This window comes from Diadema setosum, chromosome 16 (assembly GCF_964275005.1).
Source record: "Diadema setosum chromosome 16, eeDiaSeto1, whole genome shotgun sequence".
Taxonomy (NCBI): Eukaryota; Metazoa; Echinodermata; class Echinoidea; order Diadematoida; family Diadematidae; genus Diadema; species Diadema setosum.
This window is the reverse complement of record NC_092700.1, coordinates 18,696,012-18,718,545: the sequence shown is the minus strand read 5'-3', so window position 1 is coordinate 18,718,545 and position 22,534 is coordinate 18,696,012. Positions and strand designations below refer to the sequence as shown.

The 22,534-nt window shown below is 42.6% G+C and overlaps 1 protein-coding gene across 1 annotated transcript in view; it reads right to left on the bottom strand.

Moving 5' to 3' along the window:
- Window positions 1-7,598: 7,598 nt before the first annotated feature.
- LOC140239656 (uncharacterized) overlaps window positions 7,599-22,534 on the bottom strand; it is a gene marked incomplete at its 3' end in the record, with an annotated part of 54,826 nt that continues 39,890 nt past the window's right edge. The window contains exons 26-35 of the mRNA XM_072319486.1: window positions 21,523-22,032; window positions 20,221-20,382; window positions 18,996-19,385; window positions 17,975-18,217; window positions 17,046-17,325; window positions 15,811-15,934; window positions 10,913-15,299; window positions 10,188-10,315; window positions 9,052-9,392; window positions 7,599-8,175 (exon numbers count right to left, since the gene is read on the bottom strand). Coding sequence (XP_072175587.1) covers window positions 7,599-8,175; window positions 9,052-9,392; window positions 10,188-10,315; window positions 10,913-15,299; window positions 15,811-15,934; window positions 17,046-17,325; window positions 17,975-18,217; window positions 18,996-19,385; window positions 20,221-20,382; window positions 21,523-22,032 — 7,142 coding nt within the window. The remainder of the gene's footprint in view (window positions 8,176-9,051; window positions 9,393-10,187; window positions 10,316-10,912; window positions 15,300-15,810; window positions 15,935-17,045; window positions 17,326-17,974; window positions 18,218-18,995; window positions 19,386-20,220; window positions 20,383-21,522; window positions 22,033-22,534) is intronic.

The window sequence follows — 22,534 nt, the reverse complement described above, 5'->3', positions numbered from 1 at the left end:
ATGCTAGAGGTACATCTGATGCCACCCATTCTGGCTGGGGCCAAGGCCCTGAAGCCATGGTCAGCTCTAAGCCTGCCATGGCGTCAACAGCAGTATTTCCCTCTCCCTCATTCAATGGCCAGTAATGTGTAAGGTAGTCTTCATCATCAGGAAGTGATGCTTGCCAAAGTGCTCCTATCTCCCCAGGAGTAAATGCCCTGCAAGGAAGAAAGAAAATAAAAGATTCCAAATTAGTCTTCTCATTATCTTCCAGCAAGGTTATTTGGGGGGTTTACATACACTGTATGAAATCATACAAGAAAATGACAGTGAAATGCTGAAGATCACCTTACAAATATATTTTTTTACTCTTTCAGCGTAATGCATACCATCCGCACTGACATTACATCAAAAAAGCAATTTCATGTTAAACTTGACTAACAGCAAACGTGAAGAAATAAAAATGAAATTCTCACCTATTCCATGTACTGAGATCACCGAAGAACCCAGAGAAGCCTTCCAAAGCTGTCACCTCCCCATCACTCCATCCTGGCAGCCATGAGCCCAGGGCAAGGTATCCAGCTTGATGGAAGAAAGCAAAATGACTTCGCAGTTTCACTGTTCCCCGGGCAGTTTCTTGGTGAGTAGATGTGAGGTATATGTCGATATGGTTATTATATGAGGTGTACACGATTGCGATGTGACTCCATACCTCTAGCTGTGGCCTGAGTGTTGTTGAGTACACTTCTCCCCCAATGTAGAGCTGGAGGACATGGTGGACGTACAGTGAGAATGTAGTTGAGTGAGAAAACGACAAGATCACCCCTGTGGCCCGCTGGATCTTCACGGTGAGAGAAAATGTCAAATCATTTCTCACTGGAGTGAGGAGGACAAGGTCATGTGTGAACATGACTGATGCAGAGAAGTGGAGACTGAATTCCAAGCGTACTTTGGATCTTTCCAGTTCATTTATATAATCTATGACTGACTCGCAGTCATTAATGGTCCATGCTTGTGTTAGCTCAGAAAGACTGTCAGACGTCACTGGTGTGGAGGAGTCCTCTTTGCAAGCTTGACTGGTCGCAGGATCATCAAAAGAAAATTGTTGGTTGCCTGGATCACCAGAAGATGGCTCTAGCTGTGATGTGCTATTGTCTCTGAAACAGACGTGCGGCAGGATCGGAACGGTTATAGATTGCGAGGTGCAGCACCCACCCACGAGGAGTCCTTCTGCTAATGGGCAAAGTTCATTGGGAAACTCGGTCTGCAGTGTGAGATGATGCTGGGATGACGTCACAACAAATGATAAGCCACTGGGTCCATCGCACTGGATCTCAGTCAAAGACAGTCTTGTGAAGGTGTAGCCAACATTAGCAAATGTTGCACTGGTGTCAATGTAGAATGGCCTGTTATTTAGTCTGAAGGTCATACCACCTCCTCTGTAGCCAGTAGCACTTATTGTAAGCCTGGCAAAGCCATGGGTATTATCCCCAAATACCAGTCCAACTTGCTGCATGCAGCTAAGACCAGAAAAGCAGAGAACAAATTTAGCTTGCAGAATGAATCTATTCTGAGCAATAGACAGGAGGTGGTACTCTCCCACACCAATGAAGCGGAATGTAACACCAGTGAAGGTTGAGATGTAGGACAAACCCACCACAGAGATCCTGATCCTAATGTTGACTCCAATGTTAACCAGAGCAAAGGAACAGCTTGGTCCAGTCCAACCAGGAGAACAGGACGAACAGTCCGGTGCACCTTGCCAATTCACAGGACAATGGCACTCCCCTGTTGAGATGTCACATTCTCCCACTCCATTGCAGGGGTTAGCAGACCCACCAGGACACATCACATCGCAAGATCTATTCCAGTAGCCCTCGTCACAGACACAGATGTTACGGTTATGCGGTGCCTTCTTGCCATAGATGCATTTGATGTCACAATTGTCGCCGATCCAGAGTGGGAAAGGGGCTTCCCCAAACTTGTTGCAGAGTGTCCTTGCTGGCCAGTGAGTAAGGGCGAGAGAACTCTGACAGAAGTCTGCATGCTGGACTACCACAGAAAGAGCAGCATCCGTGCTGTTTGCTTCCACAGAGACCGAGACACAGTCACTGTAAACCTCCCTGGAAACTCCTTGTCCTAAGTGGCAAACCCTGCACAAACAACATCAAAAAAAGAATAAGAAATCACACTCCTCCAATAGTCACAACACTTTCATGCTTAACCATCTATTAAAAGCTGTTTACTCTTCATCTTTGGATGTTCAAACTGTTCTCCACTTTATGGGTATACAAATAAAACTACAAAGTTTGTACCTAGGCAATACCAGTCTAATTTGCTTTTAAATTCATAGTATCCAACGATCAGTACACATGATCTGTCACCCTTCGTTAGACTTTTATGTCTTCTCAGTGCTTGATGAAATGAATTATGCTGCACCCAAAGCCATCATAAACCGAGAGATCTGATTTTTACGATTGCTTGTTTCACTCAGTTATATATTCTTTAATTATGCAGGTCCTATCTGTCGCAGGGCTCCATTGCAGAGTATGCATGGCTTTGAATGAGAAGACCTTACCACTGAATAGAGAACTGATAAAAAAATCCAATTCAAGTAAATAGATTTGAAATTATTTTTCTCTCTATGCCATTGTGCCAAAGTCATGGATTATTCATGTTTCTTGTAATATGATAATGATGCCATTACAATGCACATTTTGTATGTATCAATAACATTCAAAACATGCCCATACAGCATAGATAAATGTTTTCCTTCACTCATTTTGTCTTCCCCATGGAGTAGAAGTACAAAGCATAATACTCACGCTGCTATTGGGCCAGAAAGAATGACGTCTGTGCAGAAAGTCACGATCCATGATGGCACTTCACTCTCTTCTCCACAAGCATCTACGAATGCCATTCCATCATCATCACCCACCACGGCTTGCTGGGAACCAAGAGTAGGAGTGTCAGAGGGTGGGATACCAGAACCAGGAGGGCCCAAATCCAGTGTAGAGGGTTGTAGGGTGGCTGGAGAGAATCCAGGAGAAGACAGGTGCAGGGCCAAACCAGACACCAAGTCGGTGACTACTCCATCTGTCAGGACAAAGAATACATTTGGCATTTATTATAAAATGGGCTTTTGAATCTCTGCAATCTGATTGGTCAATTGTCATGCACTGATTTTTACTGATCCACAGAGCCATGCATCCAGTAAAATCTGAACGCATGGCCATGCGTCTGGTAAAATCGGAACACATGGCTCAAGTCTTGTATGGTGTTGTAGGTGTATTGGACGCATGATGGGGAAAATGGTTGTATTTCATGAATTTACGGGCCCATTTTATAACACAAATGATGCACAGGTCAATTTGAGGATCAGCGAGAATTGGATGCTCTCGATTAACTTTGGAACAGTCTAAAACCCACTCGCTGCACTTGTGGGTTTTAAACAGTTCCAAAGTTGAACTCGCGCATCCAAATCTCACTGATCCACTCCGTCCTGTGCACCATTTGCATACAGGAAAGTACATACCTGGTATGTACTGCCAGCGTCAATATGGATATTATGGAGAGCTAATTATTGGCATTCCATAATATCCAAATACTTTTCTACCATAGGGACACCAATGGCATACAACTGTCTTATAAGCTACTACATGTATGTCTATATAAATCTGCAATACATATTGTTACATCAAAAAGGTGTTTGATTTTGTTTTTGTAGCTTAGCATAACTGAGACATCATAATTACCTAACAGTATATATATGTTTACACTTTCATGTTAAAAAAAAAGATTTGCAATCTGCCAATATTACATGGGAAAAATGGAGAATGATGTAATGTAGTGTGCATAATGTGATATCAATCACATGTCACTTCTCACCAATTTGTACATTAACATTAGAGCGTAAGAGCTACCAAACTGAAAAGAAAGTCTCATAAAATGGTGATGTAAGAAGCAAGGTGAGCCATCAAGTTTAGGTAGAGACTTGAAACCTTAGGATGCATTTTTTTCCAGGTACTAAAGCAAAACAGTATACAGACTGTGAACACTTCACGACATAGATTTGATTAGTCATTCTTTCACTGTATCATTTCTATCTTATTTATAAATGAAGTGTTTATTAGAATAACAACATGGTATCTCAGGCAAAATCAAACTCCTTTACAATCATCGGGAAAGCCAAAGAAATAAAATGGGGGGGGGGGGGGGAGAAGGGGTGGTCACAATTTGGAGTTCTCTAACTCTTCACAGCAATAGCCATATTGTTGTTATCTCATGGCACATTTCTAGAGTTCCAAAGTGAGAAGATATAGATATTCATTGCACCAACATCACTCAATGTATACATTCCATAGAACAAAGAAAAAATTTCAAAAAATTAGGATACATTTACACAGTATCAATACCTTGCACACTATCAAAGCGCCACTGAACTTCAAGATTTGGAGTGCAGGAATATGGACTAGCTCTCTGAAGATCTTGCAGTTCTGTGTCATCCAGGAGTCTAAATGAAATCAAGAGATTCACCCTTGATCATCTTGTACAAATTGTACATGTACAAAATTGTAAATGCCATAAAAAGAATACAAGTTCCTACATAAAGTCTCTATTTCATACACCCATCACAGATCCTCCTGTCACTTAATTGACAAAAAAAGGTTTACCATTCTCATGAATATTCAACAAAATGGGTTTATGTGTGCTTCTTTGTTGTTGTTGTCATATCATCCATTGTGATACCGTCACATCACAACTTGTTGGTAGACCAGTTGAAACCCCGTGACACATTGATAGCCAAGCAATACATGGCGAGGGCATAAGCTAAATGCGAACAGGCTGGGCGTGGTGGCTTGAACTTGGATGTACAAATGCAACATGTCTTTCAAAAGCAAAGGACTAAGATTTTGACAAATGATTGCAGGAAACTTGGCAAGGCTGTTGTCACGATACTTTCTTAAAGAGATTTGTCAAAGGAACTGCTGTAACATTTGAAGTGCTACTGTTTAAAACTTTAACATAGAGACCGGATATATGTATAGGACAGGGCTTTCATTGGGAAAGTAGTCTTCTTTTTTTAATTATTATATAATTATATCTGACTAGGTAGTCACAGCAAAAACTGGACTAGAAATTATAAAGGGTATCCCTTGTTCCCATCACAGAAGTAAAATGTATGATTGACCATTTTACAGGCGACATACATATGATTATTGAAAATAACCAAAAACAGCGACAACAATTTTTTTTTTTCTAGTTTACAAATGATATCAGAATCACAACTGAAGGAGTTGTTGCTACTGTATGTGACGAGTTACTGGAAAGAGCCCTCACCTGCTCCACAGGGTGAGCTCATCAACCTCTCCAACAAAGTGTCCAAGCGTGCTGTAGGGTGCTCCGCTGTCCCCTGGCAGCCAGTGGCCAATAGCCAAAGTCCCGTGTGATTCCATGATGTCTCTGTCTACTAGTTCTAACCTCCTCCTAGCAGCACGGCCACTGCTGTCGTGCAAAAACACCTGCAGGATGCCCGCAGCCCGATCATACACTAGACTGAGCTGGGTCCAAATTGCAGTGGCCATCACCAAATCTGTTGGATAGGCTAGATCATTAACGTAGATGGTAATACTGTTGCTTACTGACAGGACCAGTGTAGAGGTGCTGGCATAGGACAGTATCACACCACCACAGCTAAGTCCGCAAAACCTCACCTGCAGCGATATGGTGATCTCGGTGTCTACAAATGCTACCTGGTTACAGTAAGCCAAGGAGTTGTTCAGTAGGATAGAAAAGCCTGCATACCCTCCAGGTACGACATACTCTACTGAGTCATTAAAGGTGATGAAGGCCTCTGGAAGGGTGATGGTAAAATTCTTAATCTTCTCTGCAATATCTGCGTCAGAATCAGATGGTGTGATTTCATAGGTGGAGTTCAGAACTGCACCCTGGCACGTGCAGGACCCTGCCAATCCAGTCCAGGTTCCGCCCAGGCAACATGCGTCTTCGGCCACCGTCAGTGTTGTTCCAAGAGAGCCCTTGCTTAACTCTGTCCTCAGCTCAAGGCCACTTGAACTCGCAACAACATAGTGGCCTGGACTTACTGGTGAAATGTCATAGGTATATCCAAAGTCATCCGCCTCTTGTAGGGTCTCATCAAAATGGACTTCGTGGCCATCGACAACTACCTTTACTTGTTGTGTTTGCATGTCAAGGTAGAAGGTGACTTCTTTCTCATTTTGTTGAAATGAGACAGTGGTGATTGCTGTGGATTGACCCAAGTGCACTTGTTGCACCTTGGAGAAAGAAGGTGAAAATTCATATAAGTTTCATTTCAGTCACTTTTCCTGGTTTATCAACGAAAATCTCTGAAAAAGAAAGAAATTGAGTCACACAGGTGTATACAAATATAAAGTAAAGCTCTTACCCTTACTATCTACAATGTTCTCGTTTGCATTCAAGAAGGTCATCAGTGGAAGATGTACAAATATACATTGTCAGTGCTGATGAGTGCTTTCTAGTACTTCTGAAGCATTCTCAATCAGGAGCTCAGTATTTGTAAGGTTTAGTTGTCTAAATGAAAAGCTAGTTGAGTATATATCTTGTGATAACCCCCTTGGTATATAAGTCGAAGTCAATGATATAGCAACTTTGAGGCAAATACAATCTCTATATGCAAAAATGACAAATGTCATCAATGAATAAATCGTCGCCGGTCACACAAACCGACGAATCCCTCAGGTTTGCGTAAGAATGACAATTCGAGAAAATCGCATTTGAAGTTAACCCATTTTTGACTTATGGTTGCTACACTTTCATGTCTATAATTTCCAATTATTTTTGTAGTACATCAGACTTGCATTCTTGCTCTAACTTGTGAAGTTTTTATCAAATTGTATTGTTAACAAATAAGCGGGAAATCGTCAAAGAGCTGCATGCATGTATTTTCGGTCTGCAAAGAACGTTGTCATTTTCCATGTGTGTCCATATGTACATGTACATTGAGCGTTGTCATTGTTAACGCATGTATTACATAGTACGCGCACTGTGCGCGCGGTCAAAGAACTGTTGAATCTCAAAAACTACACGCAAGTCAATGCGCACCGAACCGTTGAATCACCTGATTGTTTAACACACGCGTCTATGGGGAAAACAAATAATTTTCACAAATGGAATTACATACTTCTACAAAAGTGATAACTTTGTAAAAATTACACCGAATTACACACTGAGAATTTCAGAATATGTAGTATAGAATGTCTACTATCGAAATGATTGAAAATCTCAAAATCGAAAATTTGACCCAAAATCGAGTAATTCGTCGGTTTGTGTGACCAGCGACGAAATGTCAGACTTCTCGAGAATGCATGTTTTACAACCTTTTCCTCTACCTTATTACATTAGCCTCATTAGTTATCACTCAGAGAAAACGAGAAAATCACGAAATTTCAACTTACTTGGTAAGATACGGCAAAGTTAGAGCCAGTAGTTTGTGCAATTTGGTATGTTCCAGACTGGTTAAAGGGGAACATGAGTCCACTGTGGCTTGTCACAGTTCCAGGCATGATGGTCACAGTGTCCAAAGTGCCATCTGGAGCACCTACATCAACGATGGAGCAGTCCCTCCCTGTCACACCATCAGCACAGGTAGAACAGTTAGTCTCGCTCTTCCAACCCCATTCACATAGACATTTCCCAGTCTCTGCATGGCACAGACCATGCCCACTGCAAGGATTGTCCGGTCCACCAGGACAAATTTGGTTGCAATGGCTTCCATAGTAGCCGGAGAGACAATGACATTGGTTTGTGTAGGAGCCGTAGATACAAGGTACATCACACTGGTCTCCAGCGAAGGGCCAAGCAAGTTCTTCTGTGAACTCCTTGCAAAGAAATTGAGCTGGGGATGATGATAGATCTAGATCATCCTGACACTGACCTGAGAAATCCAGGACACTGTCCACTGAGAGGTGAAGCATTTTAGAAGCAGCACAGATCTGAAGACAGGACTGGTAGTGGAAGCGAGCTGATTGAGTCAGGCTGCTGCATTGGTCATTGACTGGACCCGAGTACAGAAGACGTGTGCAGGTGGCCACCGTGTCACTTTCAAACTCTCCACTAGGAAATTTTACAATGAGGGAAAAACTGGCTGGAAGTTGATTCCTCGTTAGGGCAAGAGTTGATGCCGTCCAGTACGGACTGTTTGGTGAAGTGTGAGGAAGATGCCAGGCAATTCCCAATGTGCCACCCCCAACAACCCTCCCTTTCCCACTGTTGAAGGCCAACAAACTTGACACAGATACATCTGTATGAAATCCTGAATTCATCCAGGAAAGTAGCACTTCATTGTAGGTCATAGTAAGACCTACAAGCATGCTGAAACTGTCCACCTCACCATTGAATGACCCCACTTGTAAGGGGACAATCCCAGATGTTGGCAACAGCCATGATCCAATACTCATTGATGCTCCAGGAACAAAGTGCGATTCACTGAAAGTGACATAAAATGATGCTTGTGCAACAACCCCTGAGGAATCTATGCAATAGAAAAGAAGTCTTCCTGCTAGGTTTGGTACAGAAAGAGTAATGAACAACCAGTCATCAACTGGTACCGGAATGGTTGTTGTTAGAAACGTTGTTCCCTCAAATATCATAAATGTGCCATCATCTCCAATAACCAATGCCAGGGTCGTTCTGCCAGACACAGAGAAAAGAGTTCCACCTGGTGTGTCTGTTATTCGGGTGTAAAATTGAATTGTAACAGCAGTATTTATTGGGAAAGTGTCTGGTAATGGATCGCTAAAGATACCTGTCCCCCGAAAGCGTAGACTGTAACCAGAAGATGAGGGGAAGAGTGGGAGAACAGGGCGAACCCTGAGCATTCTCTGAATGACACTCTGTGAGTGTTGCAAATGGTAACTGGCAAAGTACCGCAATGACAGTTCATGGCTCAGTGGAAAAAAGGATGCATAATTCTTTATTCCCATGGCATTGATGGCACATATTGGTGATGAATCGTTACATGAAGTCTGGTGTGTTTTACATGGCCCACACAGGCCCACAGAATATGTGCACCCAGTTTGGACTAGCTCGATGTTGAAATACGCTCCAGGACTGAAGATGTTGAGCAAGAAGTCCTGGGGACCATGTAGTCTGTATTCCCCTGTGGCCACTCTCACCAAAGAGTAGTCTGTAGACCCTACATGTAGCTGTGCTTCAAGGGAGAGAGTGCTGTTATCGACAAGAATGACTGGATCTGACTCTTGGGATGTCGATGCACTAAGCAGCATTTGTGTTGAACCAAAGTCAAAGCCAATGGCTGTCACACAAGAAGACAGTCCACTGCAAGGAATCTGTCTGATATGAATGGCCAGCTCTGTCGTCGTGTAAAAATTGAAGTCATCAGTTACTGGCAACTGGAGAGAAGAGCCATCGAAGGTTGTGATATATCCATTGACAAAGAAGGAACATCGAGATGTGTCAACACCAGGAGTTGATGTTGAGGATATGGAACAATCAGTTCCAAACCATCCTGGTGCACACTGGCTACAATCTTTACCGATCCAGTTTGGCTCACATTGACACAATCCTGTGCTTACAGAGCAGACTCCATGGTTATTACAAGCAGTTGATATGCCTCCGTCACACTCCTTAGAGCAATCATCACCCCAAGTACCAGGTAAGCATGTGCACACTGATACATCATTAGATGCTGCTTCGGAAAAGTAGCACATCATATTGCAAGTTGGTCCATGCCACAGTGGAAAGTTGATATCTTCGAAAGAATTACACAGACTCTGGGCTGGCCAGGCTTTCTGAGTTGTGTGCAGAAGATACAGATCTGAGAACCCTAGTATCACTGCAAGTTGCGAGAAGTTAGAGATTGACATCGCATAATCTCTTGCACATGCAACCAAGAACACATCAACACTTAGATATAGAGATTGGTAAGACATTTTGTTGAACAAATGCACACAAGAGTCTGACCACAAGGTAGGGTTTGCCAGTGTGTACACAGGAGGATGTAAAATGATTGGAGCAGAGGAGAATTGCCACTGGGAATGTGCCCTCATCCATGTGTGAAAGCTCATATCAAATATTTGGTGACGAATCAAGTCCACAGCCTCAGAACCTTGACCTTCGTCAAATTTCCACAAAGCAAGCAGATGACTGTGACCAGGTTTGATGCCAGCACCGATACGAGTCAGTACTTCGTGTAGAGACAGGGCTTTGTCCCAGATGCAGAGTTCATCGATGACACCAACAAAAGGGATGGACACTGGAGATGGAAGAAATGTGTCCTCACCGGGCAGCCAACGGCCAAGCACCAAGTACATGTCTGAAGTGAAAGGATTTAGGAAAGCACTTCCTTCCCATGTACGGTACAAACCGTTTGCATCAAAGAGGTATACATTGATGACAAAAGAATTGACTCTCCGTAGGAGAGAAGGCTGTAGCACAAAAACCAAACGATTCCACCCTGCATAAGGGATTAGTCCTGTGTCGATCAGTCCGAGACCTATGGCTACTCGAAGAGTGCCATTAAGGAATAAAGAGAAAGTTACCTGCGAACCACATGAGAGGAGAACACCATTATTATCAATACTTGTAAAGAAGAACTCTAGCGTGATTTCAGTGCTAAGCTCTAGATTCAATCTTTGTGACTGCAAGAATGTATCGTTAAATGAAATGCCAAATCCTGCTCCTGTTAATTCATGTCTCTCATTGTAAAACGTGGACTGATGAATTGGGTTGAACAATGAATTGTCAGATATCCACCACCTCCTTCTACTGTCTTCAACAGAATAGAAGTCATTCATGTCAACATTGTCGCATGACCCACACAAGCCTGTTGAAGTGGTGCACTCATCAGCAACTACAAGGGAAAAGATTGCATTGAGATAGCGATCAACTGTGCGCACATGTATATCCCAACTCTCATCAAGAGCTTTAATGTGATATTCCCCAGAAGCTGGCTGTTGTACGATAATGTGGCCAAATGTTTGCTGTAGATGAGTCAACTGTGTCTCTTTGGCATTGAACCAGAAGATGGCGTTACTTTCCGATGTGTAGCCTGCACGAATGATCAGTGCATCGCCCTGATATGACACGGCCACACCCACTACACATGACGTTTGTTGATAGCAGGGGATGATCCTCAAATGTACCTCCAGATTAGCATTCAGGTACTGGTAGAACAGGTATTCGCCATACTCCTTGAAGTCATACTGAGCACTGTCAAATGTTACAAAGTGACCTTGGCCAAAGACAGAACATGTTTTGTTTGCAATTGTTTCTCTTGGATCCGGGAGGGCAATGGAACAATTGTCTCCAGTCCACGACCCAGCGCATTCCGTGCAGTTACTTGTCTGTGACCAGGTCAGGAGACATTTGCACTCACCTGTGTCTCTATCACAGAAACCCCGCCTGTTACACGGGTTCTCGTGTCCACCAGGACAGACACCATCGCATTCCGTGCCCCAGTAACCCTCTAAGCAGTCGCATTGACCGCTTACCATGTTACGAGTTCCAAAGTTGCATGATCCAACGGTACAGCCAAGGGCAAAAAAGGCTTCGGGATCCACACTAACGTTTTTGCAGAGTGCTGCGCTCGGTAACGTGGGAAGTGCAAGAGTCGCCATACAGTATGAAGAGTACATCCTTGCAGTAATGTAGGCTGTGATATTGCTGCCCTGAACTGATGAGTTGTAAACACAGTTCTGAAGGAAAAACTGCCCAATGGATGGACCTAAAGAGCTACAAGCTTCAATAATACCTTCATAGAAGACAATCCTCTTACAGTGGTCATATGCCTCCTCATAGGAGTCTGCACTTGAAAACTTGTGGTAAATCTGTGATGAAAAGTCAAAATCCATGTCGAGCTTTTCAACAGGAGCCCCACATATTGCATACACAGGGGCAGCAATACTTGAAAATACCAGCTGCGATCCATGGACAGAATCAGTTGCAGCAGTTGATCCAGCACCTTCCGAGAACTTCCACAAGGCGACAATATCTTTGTTCCTGCCCTGGAGGTTCAGATTGATGTTATACCAGACAGTGTTCAGATCGAATGCTTTCCTCCATATTCTGACTTCATCAATGTATCCTTCAAATCTAGAATCAAAAGGAACTGCAAAGATTGGAGTGGTGGGCCAGGTACCAAATAGAACGGTTCCTCCGGGCATAAAGAATCCAGTTCCAATGTTGATGGACACCCCGGTTATGTTCTTTTCACTGCTCACATATGCCAAAGTGCAGCCTCCAAGATCTCTGTGGTAGATCAGTGATATAAAGGCCCAGTTATCTGCCTCAGGTGAGATCCCTGTGTCAATCTCCACACCAGGAGAAAAGTGGAGGAGTAGAGTTTGACTCACTGAGACAGTGAGGTATGTTTCTCCATCAGCATAAGCGAAGATACACCCGGGCTCACTGTTGAGGGTCAAAACCAGGAATTCAATGGTCAAATCTGAGTTTGGGTCAAATGTAGAATTTGAGATTGGTTCACTGATGCAGCTAGAGCTGTTAAAGTACAGACCATATCCAGCAGGGGTAATTTCTTTAGCATCAATACGGTTGGCCAGTCTGTAAACAAACTGTGTCTGCATTGTTCTTGGCAGTGCCATATATTCTGCCCAGGGACCATTGATTAAGTCATATGTAACATTGCTAGCATGGACCTTGTTTGAGCTGTTGGTTGCTATGTCATTTGATGGATCTCTGTCACAATTGCCACTGATGATACGTCCCGTCAAATTTTGGCACAATTTTTCACCAGTTGTCACTTGGATGTCAAAATACTTTAGGTGATATGTGATGAGGATGGTAGAGATGTTATTGTAGATTGTAAAGCTGTCAAATGATACACTGACATTGTGTCCCAATGGCAAAACTATGTCTGTGGGATAAATCCTCTCTCCATTTAGAATGACCATCAGTTCTTCCTTCTCAGATGTTGGTATCTGTATGGTCAGATTGGCATCCTCTAGCATAAGCCACACAGATGTCAGGCAGGTTGGATGTCCTGGACATGGAGTTAGCCGAATGAATACATCAATGTCCTCTACTTTGGTTAAGTGGTATTCTCCTGCAGTGTTGAGGGTGAAGGCTAGCCCATCATATGTGACGATGTGTCCATAGCCATACAGGGAACAGACAGGATATGTAATGTTCACAGTCTCAACAATGGCTAGAGAACAGTCTTGCCCATAAAAGCCAATGCCACATGACGAACAGTTCAGGAGTGAGTCGTGTGACACAGGACAGGAACAGTCTCCTGTGTCTTTGTCGCAAACGCCGACACCACCGCAGGCAAATGATCCACCGCCACCGTCGCAGAAGTTCTCACATGCTGAACCCCAGTATCCTGCATAGCACACACATGAACTAGCTCCTTCTCCAGAGTGGCATGGCACATTGCATTGTGGGCCAGTCCAGCCTGGGAAGTGTCTGCCAGGGAAGTCATTACAGTGTGACTGGGCTGGTGATACAGTTACTCTGTTAATGTTCTCACACTGAGCTGCATACACCAATGCCACTTCCATCGTAAATGCAACAGTATTGTAAAGTGCAGCATCTGCTATGCACTGTAAAAGGTAGTAGCTGGATGTCTCCATATTGCTGCAGACGTCATATGATGATGAAGTAATAAGGTTGTGGCAAAAGTCTCTTGCCTCTGGCTGTGACAGAGAGCCTGACCAGAAAGTACCATACACAGCATTGACAGTGAGAACTTCATATCGTTCAATGTGGGCTGATGAAAACTTCCATCTTGGAGGATTCCATGCATCGGGCAACATCTGCATGGAAACTGCAGACTTGATATCATAGATGACAGATCCCTGCCCTTCATTAAATGTCCAGTAATTACAAAGTGCGTGATCGGATACATCCGCTGCAACATTGATACGTGCGAGCAAATCCTCAGAAAAGTAAAAGGTATTCCAGATCCTGACTTCGTCAAGCCATCCATGGAAACCTTGGTAGAGGTACGGTCCATTGTAATTTGGAGGCAGATGCCACTGGCCTAAGACTAACGTTCCTCCAGGATCAAAGAATTCAGAGTTGACATCACTTAAGACAAATATCTCTGTTGACCACAATGTAGTAGACTGGAAGGCATACAAACGAAGCGTACTGATAGATTTCTGCCAGACAAGAGCAACACGATACCAAGTGTCAACCAGAAGCTCGATTTGAGATGTCCATATGAAGTCAGAGCCGATGGATACAGCAAGATAGCTGTTGCAGAGAAGCAGTGTTGAGGTGTCCTGCAGTACATAGGAAAGGACTGCCACGCATTCAGAGGATGCCCTTGCCGGCTTCAGATCTAACTCCAGAGTGACATCCGGGCCTGTGAAAGTAAGTACCTGGGTAGTTGTTCTGATGGCTGAGTCTTGAAAATACAAAGCATAGCCAGAATCAGAATTGCCAGACAGCTTAACCTCGTTGTAATCTCCAGCACCGTAGATGGGCTCCAGCAAAGATGTTCCTGTTTCTTTCCAAGAGGGTCCAAATATTGTGTGAATGTTGCTCTGATCCAAAGATAAAATATTGTTCCTGTCCTGAACCAGTGTTTCTCCACTTGAAAGGCTGAAGTCATTGAATGGATCTCCATCACAACTGCTCAGCAGTCCCTCGGTTGCACTGCAAACCGAGCTGACAACTCTTACATACACATCCAGGCTTCTGCCCCTTAGATGAATATCAATGTGCACAAGATCAGTTTTGAATATCGAGAAGTGGTCGTAAGACTCTTGTTCAATGAAGAAACTACCGCCAAGATGAGGGGAGTTATTGATGTTGGTGACTACCCCATCGAGCCACACCGGGAATTCCACTTCGTCATCTGTGTAGCCAGCGTGGATGACAACAGATCGTCCTCCCTGGGGAGCAAATGCCACTGCATTGATGCATGTTGCATACATCCTGGCCTGGCAGGTCACCAGCTGAACCTGCAGGCTAATGGATCCTCTGATCAAGGTGTGTATCCCTTCTCCTCGGTAAGTATAAAGTGCTCCATCAAACGTAATAAAGTGTCCAGGTCCGTAAGCTGCTGCAAAGTGCAGGAGAAGATCTGCGGGCACCACAGAGTAGCCAATGGAGCAGTCCACACCAAACATACCTGCGGCACAGGCGGTGCAGTTGGCCGAGTCTGGACTCACTGCGCTGCTACAATCACAGACTCCCGTTGAAGAATTGCATGCGCCGTTGCCATAGCAAGGGTTGCTTGCTCCACCGATGCACTCAAATTCACAGGCTGGACCCCAGTAACCCTGTATGCAGAGGCACTGATTGTCATTGGTAGCTTGTTGGTTCTCCTCCTGCAAGATTGACAGATATTCCATATTGCAATTATGCAGAGCCAATTTGGAAGTGTTTTGTGCAAGCCAGTGGATATCATGATCATTTAAACCAAGTGACCCGAGACAGTAAATTTGCTTATCTGATTGTAATCATTACCACATAATAAGTTTTTAATCTAATGAGCATGTTGAAACTTTATAACGCAATGTGGCTTGTGTGAGAGAGTAACATTTCATTATCATTAATTACCTAGTTTTCAGTTAAACATTTTTCTACTTGATTAGGTATTGTACAGTAGCATTATATCGTCATTTGGCTTGTTACTTCTTTCCTCTTACTTTTAAAGATGGGTTGTAAGAGAAAGAGATGTGCCCAAGCTTATTAACATCTGATTTTCTCTCTGATGAAATCAATTTAGCTCTTTGATGAATACATGATGCCATGCAGGCACAAGCCAAGAAGAAGGCACAACGAACCCGATAAGAAGATTTGTTTTAATATGCAATTCGAAGATTTGGTTGCACTCACTTCTGCCATCTGCTCATCCACTGTTGAGCAATGCCTTACTGTGTCCAATGATGTGGTGATGCTGAATTGTGTGTTGGAAGGACTGTAAGTCAAAAACCATGCTGCTTCTTCATTCTCATTTAATCTGAAATTAAGGAAAGGTGGAGGAAATCAGGGCTGTAGTTTTCCCACAACACATTTTTTTTTTTTCCATTTAGTGGTGCTCACTGAACTTTACAACACATCATTTTACAATGAAGTGGAAACTAAAATACTCAACTTCCTGTAGAAAATTCCATTCTGGTTGACATATTCTAACACACACACAGTCTCAAATAAAAAGACATTTGGCTTACCATCGGTTCTCCTGCTTTCGACAGGGTTAAATAAAAAGCAATGGACAAAGTGTCTCGATGCAAATTAAGAATTCTCACTTCGACTCTCTATTGCAACTGATTGACAAATTACCTTACAACAACATATGTAAGCACTGATTGTTTTTAGGAGTAGCCATGATAATCAGGAGATTGTTGCTTTGAGTCCACCTGCGTATGTACAATGTATGCTCTTGATTTTTTATCATGGCTACTAGTACTACTAAAACACTGAATCATTGGTGCTTATTTATGTTGATGTAGCACAATTTGTCAATAATTTGCAACAGAAGTGTCTCTAATTTAGGACCGAAGGCCCTGACACTGATAAAGCCAAGGACTCTGCTTAAAAAAAGAAAAAAAAGAAAAAAAAAAGTGTATTACTCCTCCCCTATCCGAGATAAAAATACCCTCATATGGCTAGCTTTCAAAAAATGCCAATGCAAAGGTGCTTGATAATTTCCCCTTTTCAAAGTTTGCTCATGGCAAATATTCAAGTTTCATTAGTGAAATTATTGTCGTGATAAAAAGACATACGTAGAGTGATGAATGATATTTTAAATGTACTTCACACGTACAGCTGCAGTGCACTACATTTCAGATAACGTGGTGAAGCAAGGCAAACTGTTACAGGTGATTTCACTCTGAGGAAGACTGGTTTCCACCATCTACTCTTGCATTACACATTCCCGACACTAGAAATGTAAAGATGGATGTCACACATGGAGATGAATTCTCATGATGTTGTGGCATAACCCTCAGAAATAGAATGTACAACTTTCATAGCTCCCCCTTAAATGGTGTACTCACAAGATTCTTAACAAACTAAATAAGCAAACTTGATAGGATAAGACATTAGAGAACAGTGACAGGTTAACCTACTTGACTCTCACTGCGCTGTAATGTAGACCAGGTTTGAACTTGGTTGGTTGACCTTCAAAATCCTCCCGATCGAAATGGTTCGCCGGGCCGATGGGTATGTAGATGTTATGCCAGTTACCATTTTCATAGCCAAACCAGGCCTCTCCTTCGTCGGTTTCATTCCCAGGGGTCACACACTGCAAGAAAGGTCGCAAGACCCCACGACCTCCCGACCCATCGTTGGGGTCACTGTAAGTACCTTGACCTTCAATGCATCTGATGGTGCAGTCTCCTACATAGTCTGGGAACATACGACAGACAGGGAGACTAAATTTCATTCAATATTCTTGGCAGCATGCACTGAATCTTGCTATGTATTACATCTCTCTACTTTGAAACTAAATAGAATAAGTTTATTAAAATTGCATTTATCATTCCATAAAAATACTGGTAAACTAGACATAGAATGAAATTGGAGGGGGATGAAAGCAAAGTAGGTCTTGGAATCATTTAATATGTTGAGGAGTCCCGAGTATACTCGGGCAAGTGTCTATGGGAAATGCATGTTGTAGCAAAATCAGCCCATCCTCAACTTGTTAATACTTCTTACTCTGACTAGGCTTTATAACACACACACAAACAAGCACACACATTAACTAAAACCTGTAATATGTCCATTCATTGTGACCCATACTGCTCTTTACTAATTTGACGAATGAAAGTGTTTCTGCCTAACATTTGAACTCCCACTCGATAAGGATCAGCATAGGAAGGATATGTGTATCCCTACTCACTGACTGTATAGTTTCAGAATGTGAGTAAACAGACAGAGTGTGCATCAGCAGATACATATATATCGACTATTTAAAAGAGCTCACAGAGAGGTGCTTTATTACCTGTCTGACATGCTCTGCAGTATGGCAGTGCATATCCGTCCTGGCACCGCTCACAGCTGACGCCTGCCCAGTACCCCAGCTCATTGTTGCTATGGCAGTGGCACTCGTCACCGCCAACCTCCGAGGCCACACCCCGGAGGCAGTAGATGCTGCAGCTTGCGTTCCACCCGATGTAGTTCTCGACGCAACGTTCGCAGTTGTCGCCGCTGAATCTCTCGCGGCATGTGTCGCACGAGTCGCCAGCGAATCCGTGGTCGCAGATGCAGACAGGCTGGTCTCCAACCAATGTACATGTTCCTAATTATTGATGAAAGGATTTCAAGAAAGTTTTAATCCAAGGTGCCCTGGCATGTTTAATTTGATTGATCATGAATGAAATCAAAGAGAGCCAACTTAAATAGAACTTCATGTAGCTGAACAATCACATAGTATTTCCTTTTTAACCCGTTGAGGACGGACTGATTTTGCTACAACACACATTTCCCATAGACACCTGCCCGAGTATACTCGGGACTCGTCCTCAACGGGTTAAAGTGAATCAATCTTCATCTATTCTTTGAATATCCACAAGAGAATGTGCAGCTTCTATGGAGTAAGTATGATGCGATAAAATATATCATCCTGCTCTGTGTTGTTGAAATGAGCAAATTCAAATATAAATTAAGACTAGAAGGGCATGGGTTCAATGACCTGTAGGACCTACCTTGTCCTGTAGATTGCTGGATAAAAGAAAGAAGCAATGTACACATTTCCAATGACATGTGATTTCTCACACTTTACCAATAACTCTTACTTCTATGGAAGCTGGTCACCATTTTAACACGGTTTTCAGGAAAAAAAAAAGCAGTTTTGAGATCATGTTAAATGCAGTCAAGTGTTGACTGACTGAGACATTACATAATTATGTTAGCTCAAGAAACCATAGTAAAGAAATCATTTATAAACACTGAAATAGTCCAAGTTCAAGACATCTACTGACTTTTCAAGTGGGGCAGGATTCTAATAAGGTGTGTGGTGGTGATAAATTGTATATACATGTCATACATAATACATAAGAAAAAAGATCTTTTCATACCATGGCCAGAACATTGAGGCTCTCCAGGACAGATGATTTCACTACAGTTCTCAGAGGTGAATCCTGGGTCACAAAGACAGAGAGCCGTCTCGTCACGGAAAACGCACGATCCCCGACCCGAGCAGTCCGGTTCGCCGGGGCAGTCGTATTCCTGGCACAGGTCTCCCTTGAAGAATTCAGAGCATGTACAAACACCGTTTTCTAGACAGCTCCCTCTGCCTGAGCACTCCACGTCGCAGCTAAGCCCAGAGAAACACCCATGGCACTGGCACATTCCAGATCTTGGCGGCGATTCCGTTCCATTGACGCAAGACGTGTCACAGTTCTCTCCCATCCATCCGGAGTAACACACGCACTGGGGTGGGACGAATTTCTCCCCGTCACAATATCCTTCATCGAAAGCAAGAACCATATGAAGAGGTTTTTTTTTTAGGTTGAGATATTTGTGATTAAAGCTGCTAAAACACAAAGAAAATAATAAGAAAATACAGGATATCTTTAATCATAGCTTCTAGAACATTCCTTGTTATGCTACAAGTGAGGTATTCCTGGAAAGGTTTCATTTTCCTCTATCTGATGATGAACTTACTTTGAAATGTTTAAAAATGGCACTTAGCTCATTTTGCAATAAAACTCTTGATGAGTACCATCCCATCATGACATTATGACTGCGTCATAACAACAGCATTTAATTATAGCATTGGAGTTTGCACAAAACACTGCCATATGTTTGTGTGTCTGTGTCTATTTCAAGTCCATGTTTATGTTAAGTAATGTGACATTTTTTACTCACTTATGAGAATCATTTTTGTATGCTAATAACTGTGATATATATTACCATATTAAATCACTCAGACACTTTGTAGATAAGTTTTTGGCTTTCCATCTTGATATTGGCATTAATTGCTATCAACAAATCAAGCTGGTCAGCCCCTCCTCTACATGGAGACATCCACCCCCCCCCCAAAAAAAAAAAAAAAAAAAAAAAAAAACCCTGGGAAAAAAAAAATACTTCCTCCTCACATAGTCACATGCTTTGCATGTGTATGGAATGCTTTCATCCCATAAATTTTTAATTGGGCCATTTTCCAAAAATAAATGTAATTTTGTAAATGTAAGATTCTTGAAAATGATAACTGTCAATGAAATCATGCCATTTCTCACTTCAGTTTAAAAGAGGCAAATTATAAAGATTTTGACTGTTTTGAGAGTCAGCAGCCCTTACCGTTTCCTCCACAGTCGGGTTCACCATAGCAGTCTGGAATCTCACAGCCGACTCCCTTCCAGCCCTGCTCACAGGAGCACTGCTGCTGTAGAACATTGCAGTACCCATGGCCAGTGCAGTTCGTTCCCTCCCCAGGGCAGCCCCTGTAGCTGCACACCGGACCTAAGATTACAAGTTCAAAGTTCATGAACTCTCGTATGATGATTTGATTTGAATTACTGTGATGATTAATGTCTATTTGTGACCCTGCACCACAAAACCAACAAAAAGTCGCCAGATATGGATTTTTAGTTGATGTTAGATTCTGAAAGAGCAGACTCTAAGTAGTAATGAGTAGCGCCATCCCTTCTAAAGTTATTGAAGTTGAAAGTGATGAGCATGGACAGGGTTTTTAAGAAATTAAAAGAGGACTCTTTGTGAAACACCTAATCACACTATTCTATCAAAAAGTGTTCCAGAAAAACTGCTAAAAAAAGAAGTTTCCTTTTTGATTTATGATCCCAAACTTCAGTATAATGTAGAAGACGACTTGCTCTTTCAGAAAATATGAAAAAGTGAAGATTGGCTAGGTTGACCTATTTCACTTATTTTCAGCTCTCACACAAAATCAGTCAGTGCGACTTTTTGTTCATTTTGTGATGCACAGTCACATTATACTGATTCTTATCAGTCACTGACTTGCACTATCACATTGTGCACACCACACACAAATTATAACAGATAGCACTTATGCACAGAAACTGCAATCTTTCTCATACAATAATTCTTCACACACACACACACACACACACACACACACACAAATGAATGCAAGCACTCCTTCACAAAAGACCAGGAAGTTACAATGTAGATCAAATGATGATAATTATTCCACTCATTTGGTCTAATAATCCCTGCCAGTCGGCTAGCAAACAAGGCAAAATCAATCTGATTTTAATTCTTCGCAATAGTTGCATAGATTTTCTTTTGCTTATCATCTCTCAAAAAGACACTCAATCATTTTTGTGACATGCATTTATTCCAAAAATTAATGTAAGGGAGAAGTTCTCTTAGAAAACAAAATCCTACAGCATGACACTGTGTTTCAATGTTTATGCTCTTTCGTTTTGAATTCATGTATGCTTTTTTGAACATTTATATTCTTCAATATCAACACTAAAGTACTTCTGTATGGCAAATAATTGAGACAAGGCATGAACACTTAAACCATGGTACAAACTATCGGAACTTCTCTCAAAGAAGTAAAGTTTACATAATTTGACCATATTTTTACAAGCTGAAGACACAGGCAAGTAATCTTACCCCACCATGAAGCCTCACACAGGCAGATGTCATTTTCACATTGACCGTGTGCTGCACATTCCTGATCGCAGGCCGGTCCCGCGTAGCACGGGTCGCACTGACAAGTGCTGTTCACTACACTCCCGTTCTGACACAAATAGCCGCAGTCCATGCCAAAGTGGTTGGCATCGCACTCACAGGTGGGCACACCGGAAGCACCGCTGCAGACACCATAACCACTGCACTCCCCAGGGCACACAGGAATCTGGCAACCATCCCCCGTCCAGCCCTCATCGCAGAGACACGCCCTGTTGGACTGACACACCCCATGGCCGGAGCAGGGCATCCCGTCGCCACGGCAGCTGAGGATCTCACAGAAATCTCCCCAGGCTCCGTCCAGGCAGTCGCAGGTTGCGGTGGCGTTGTTGCACGAGCCACGGCCACTGCAGAGGTCCAAGCAGCTGAGACCGTGCCAACAGGGGTCAGTACACTCACAGATGCCACTGTCCATTGGCCTCTGGATACCGTGTTCTTGGAGGACGAATTTGGAATGAACATTAATCAGTTGAGTATCATAGTGAAATGGAAATAATCTGGTCCAAAGTAAATTCTTCCTGACGTAAGCTCACCTCCAGTGACATTTGCAAAAATTTGTTTTCACTTCCTAATCATATAATTAATCTTTGTCAAGTTTTATGTCATTTTGGATTCTGAAGACCTCACTGAACCGACATTACAGAGGATAGATAAATATTTCTGCTAATTAGCTATCACTGGCAGCATATAATATGTGTGTGTAACTTTTGATATTTGCACAAATCCATAATTCATAGATACCACCTAGAAAGTGTATCATTCATTATTTACTTTATACATGAATTCTCTTTGGTAAAGGCAGCATTACTTACTGCATGGATTTCATTCTGGTGTTATAGCTAATCTAACATTATGTATAATTGTAATTATGATAACAAACCTTCAAACAACACACACAACAATTGTAGCCTGATACTCCATGGAAAAATAAGTCATC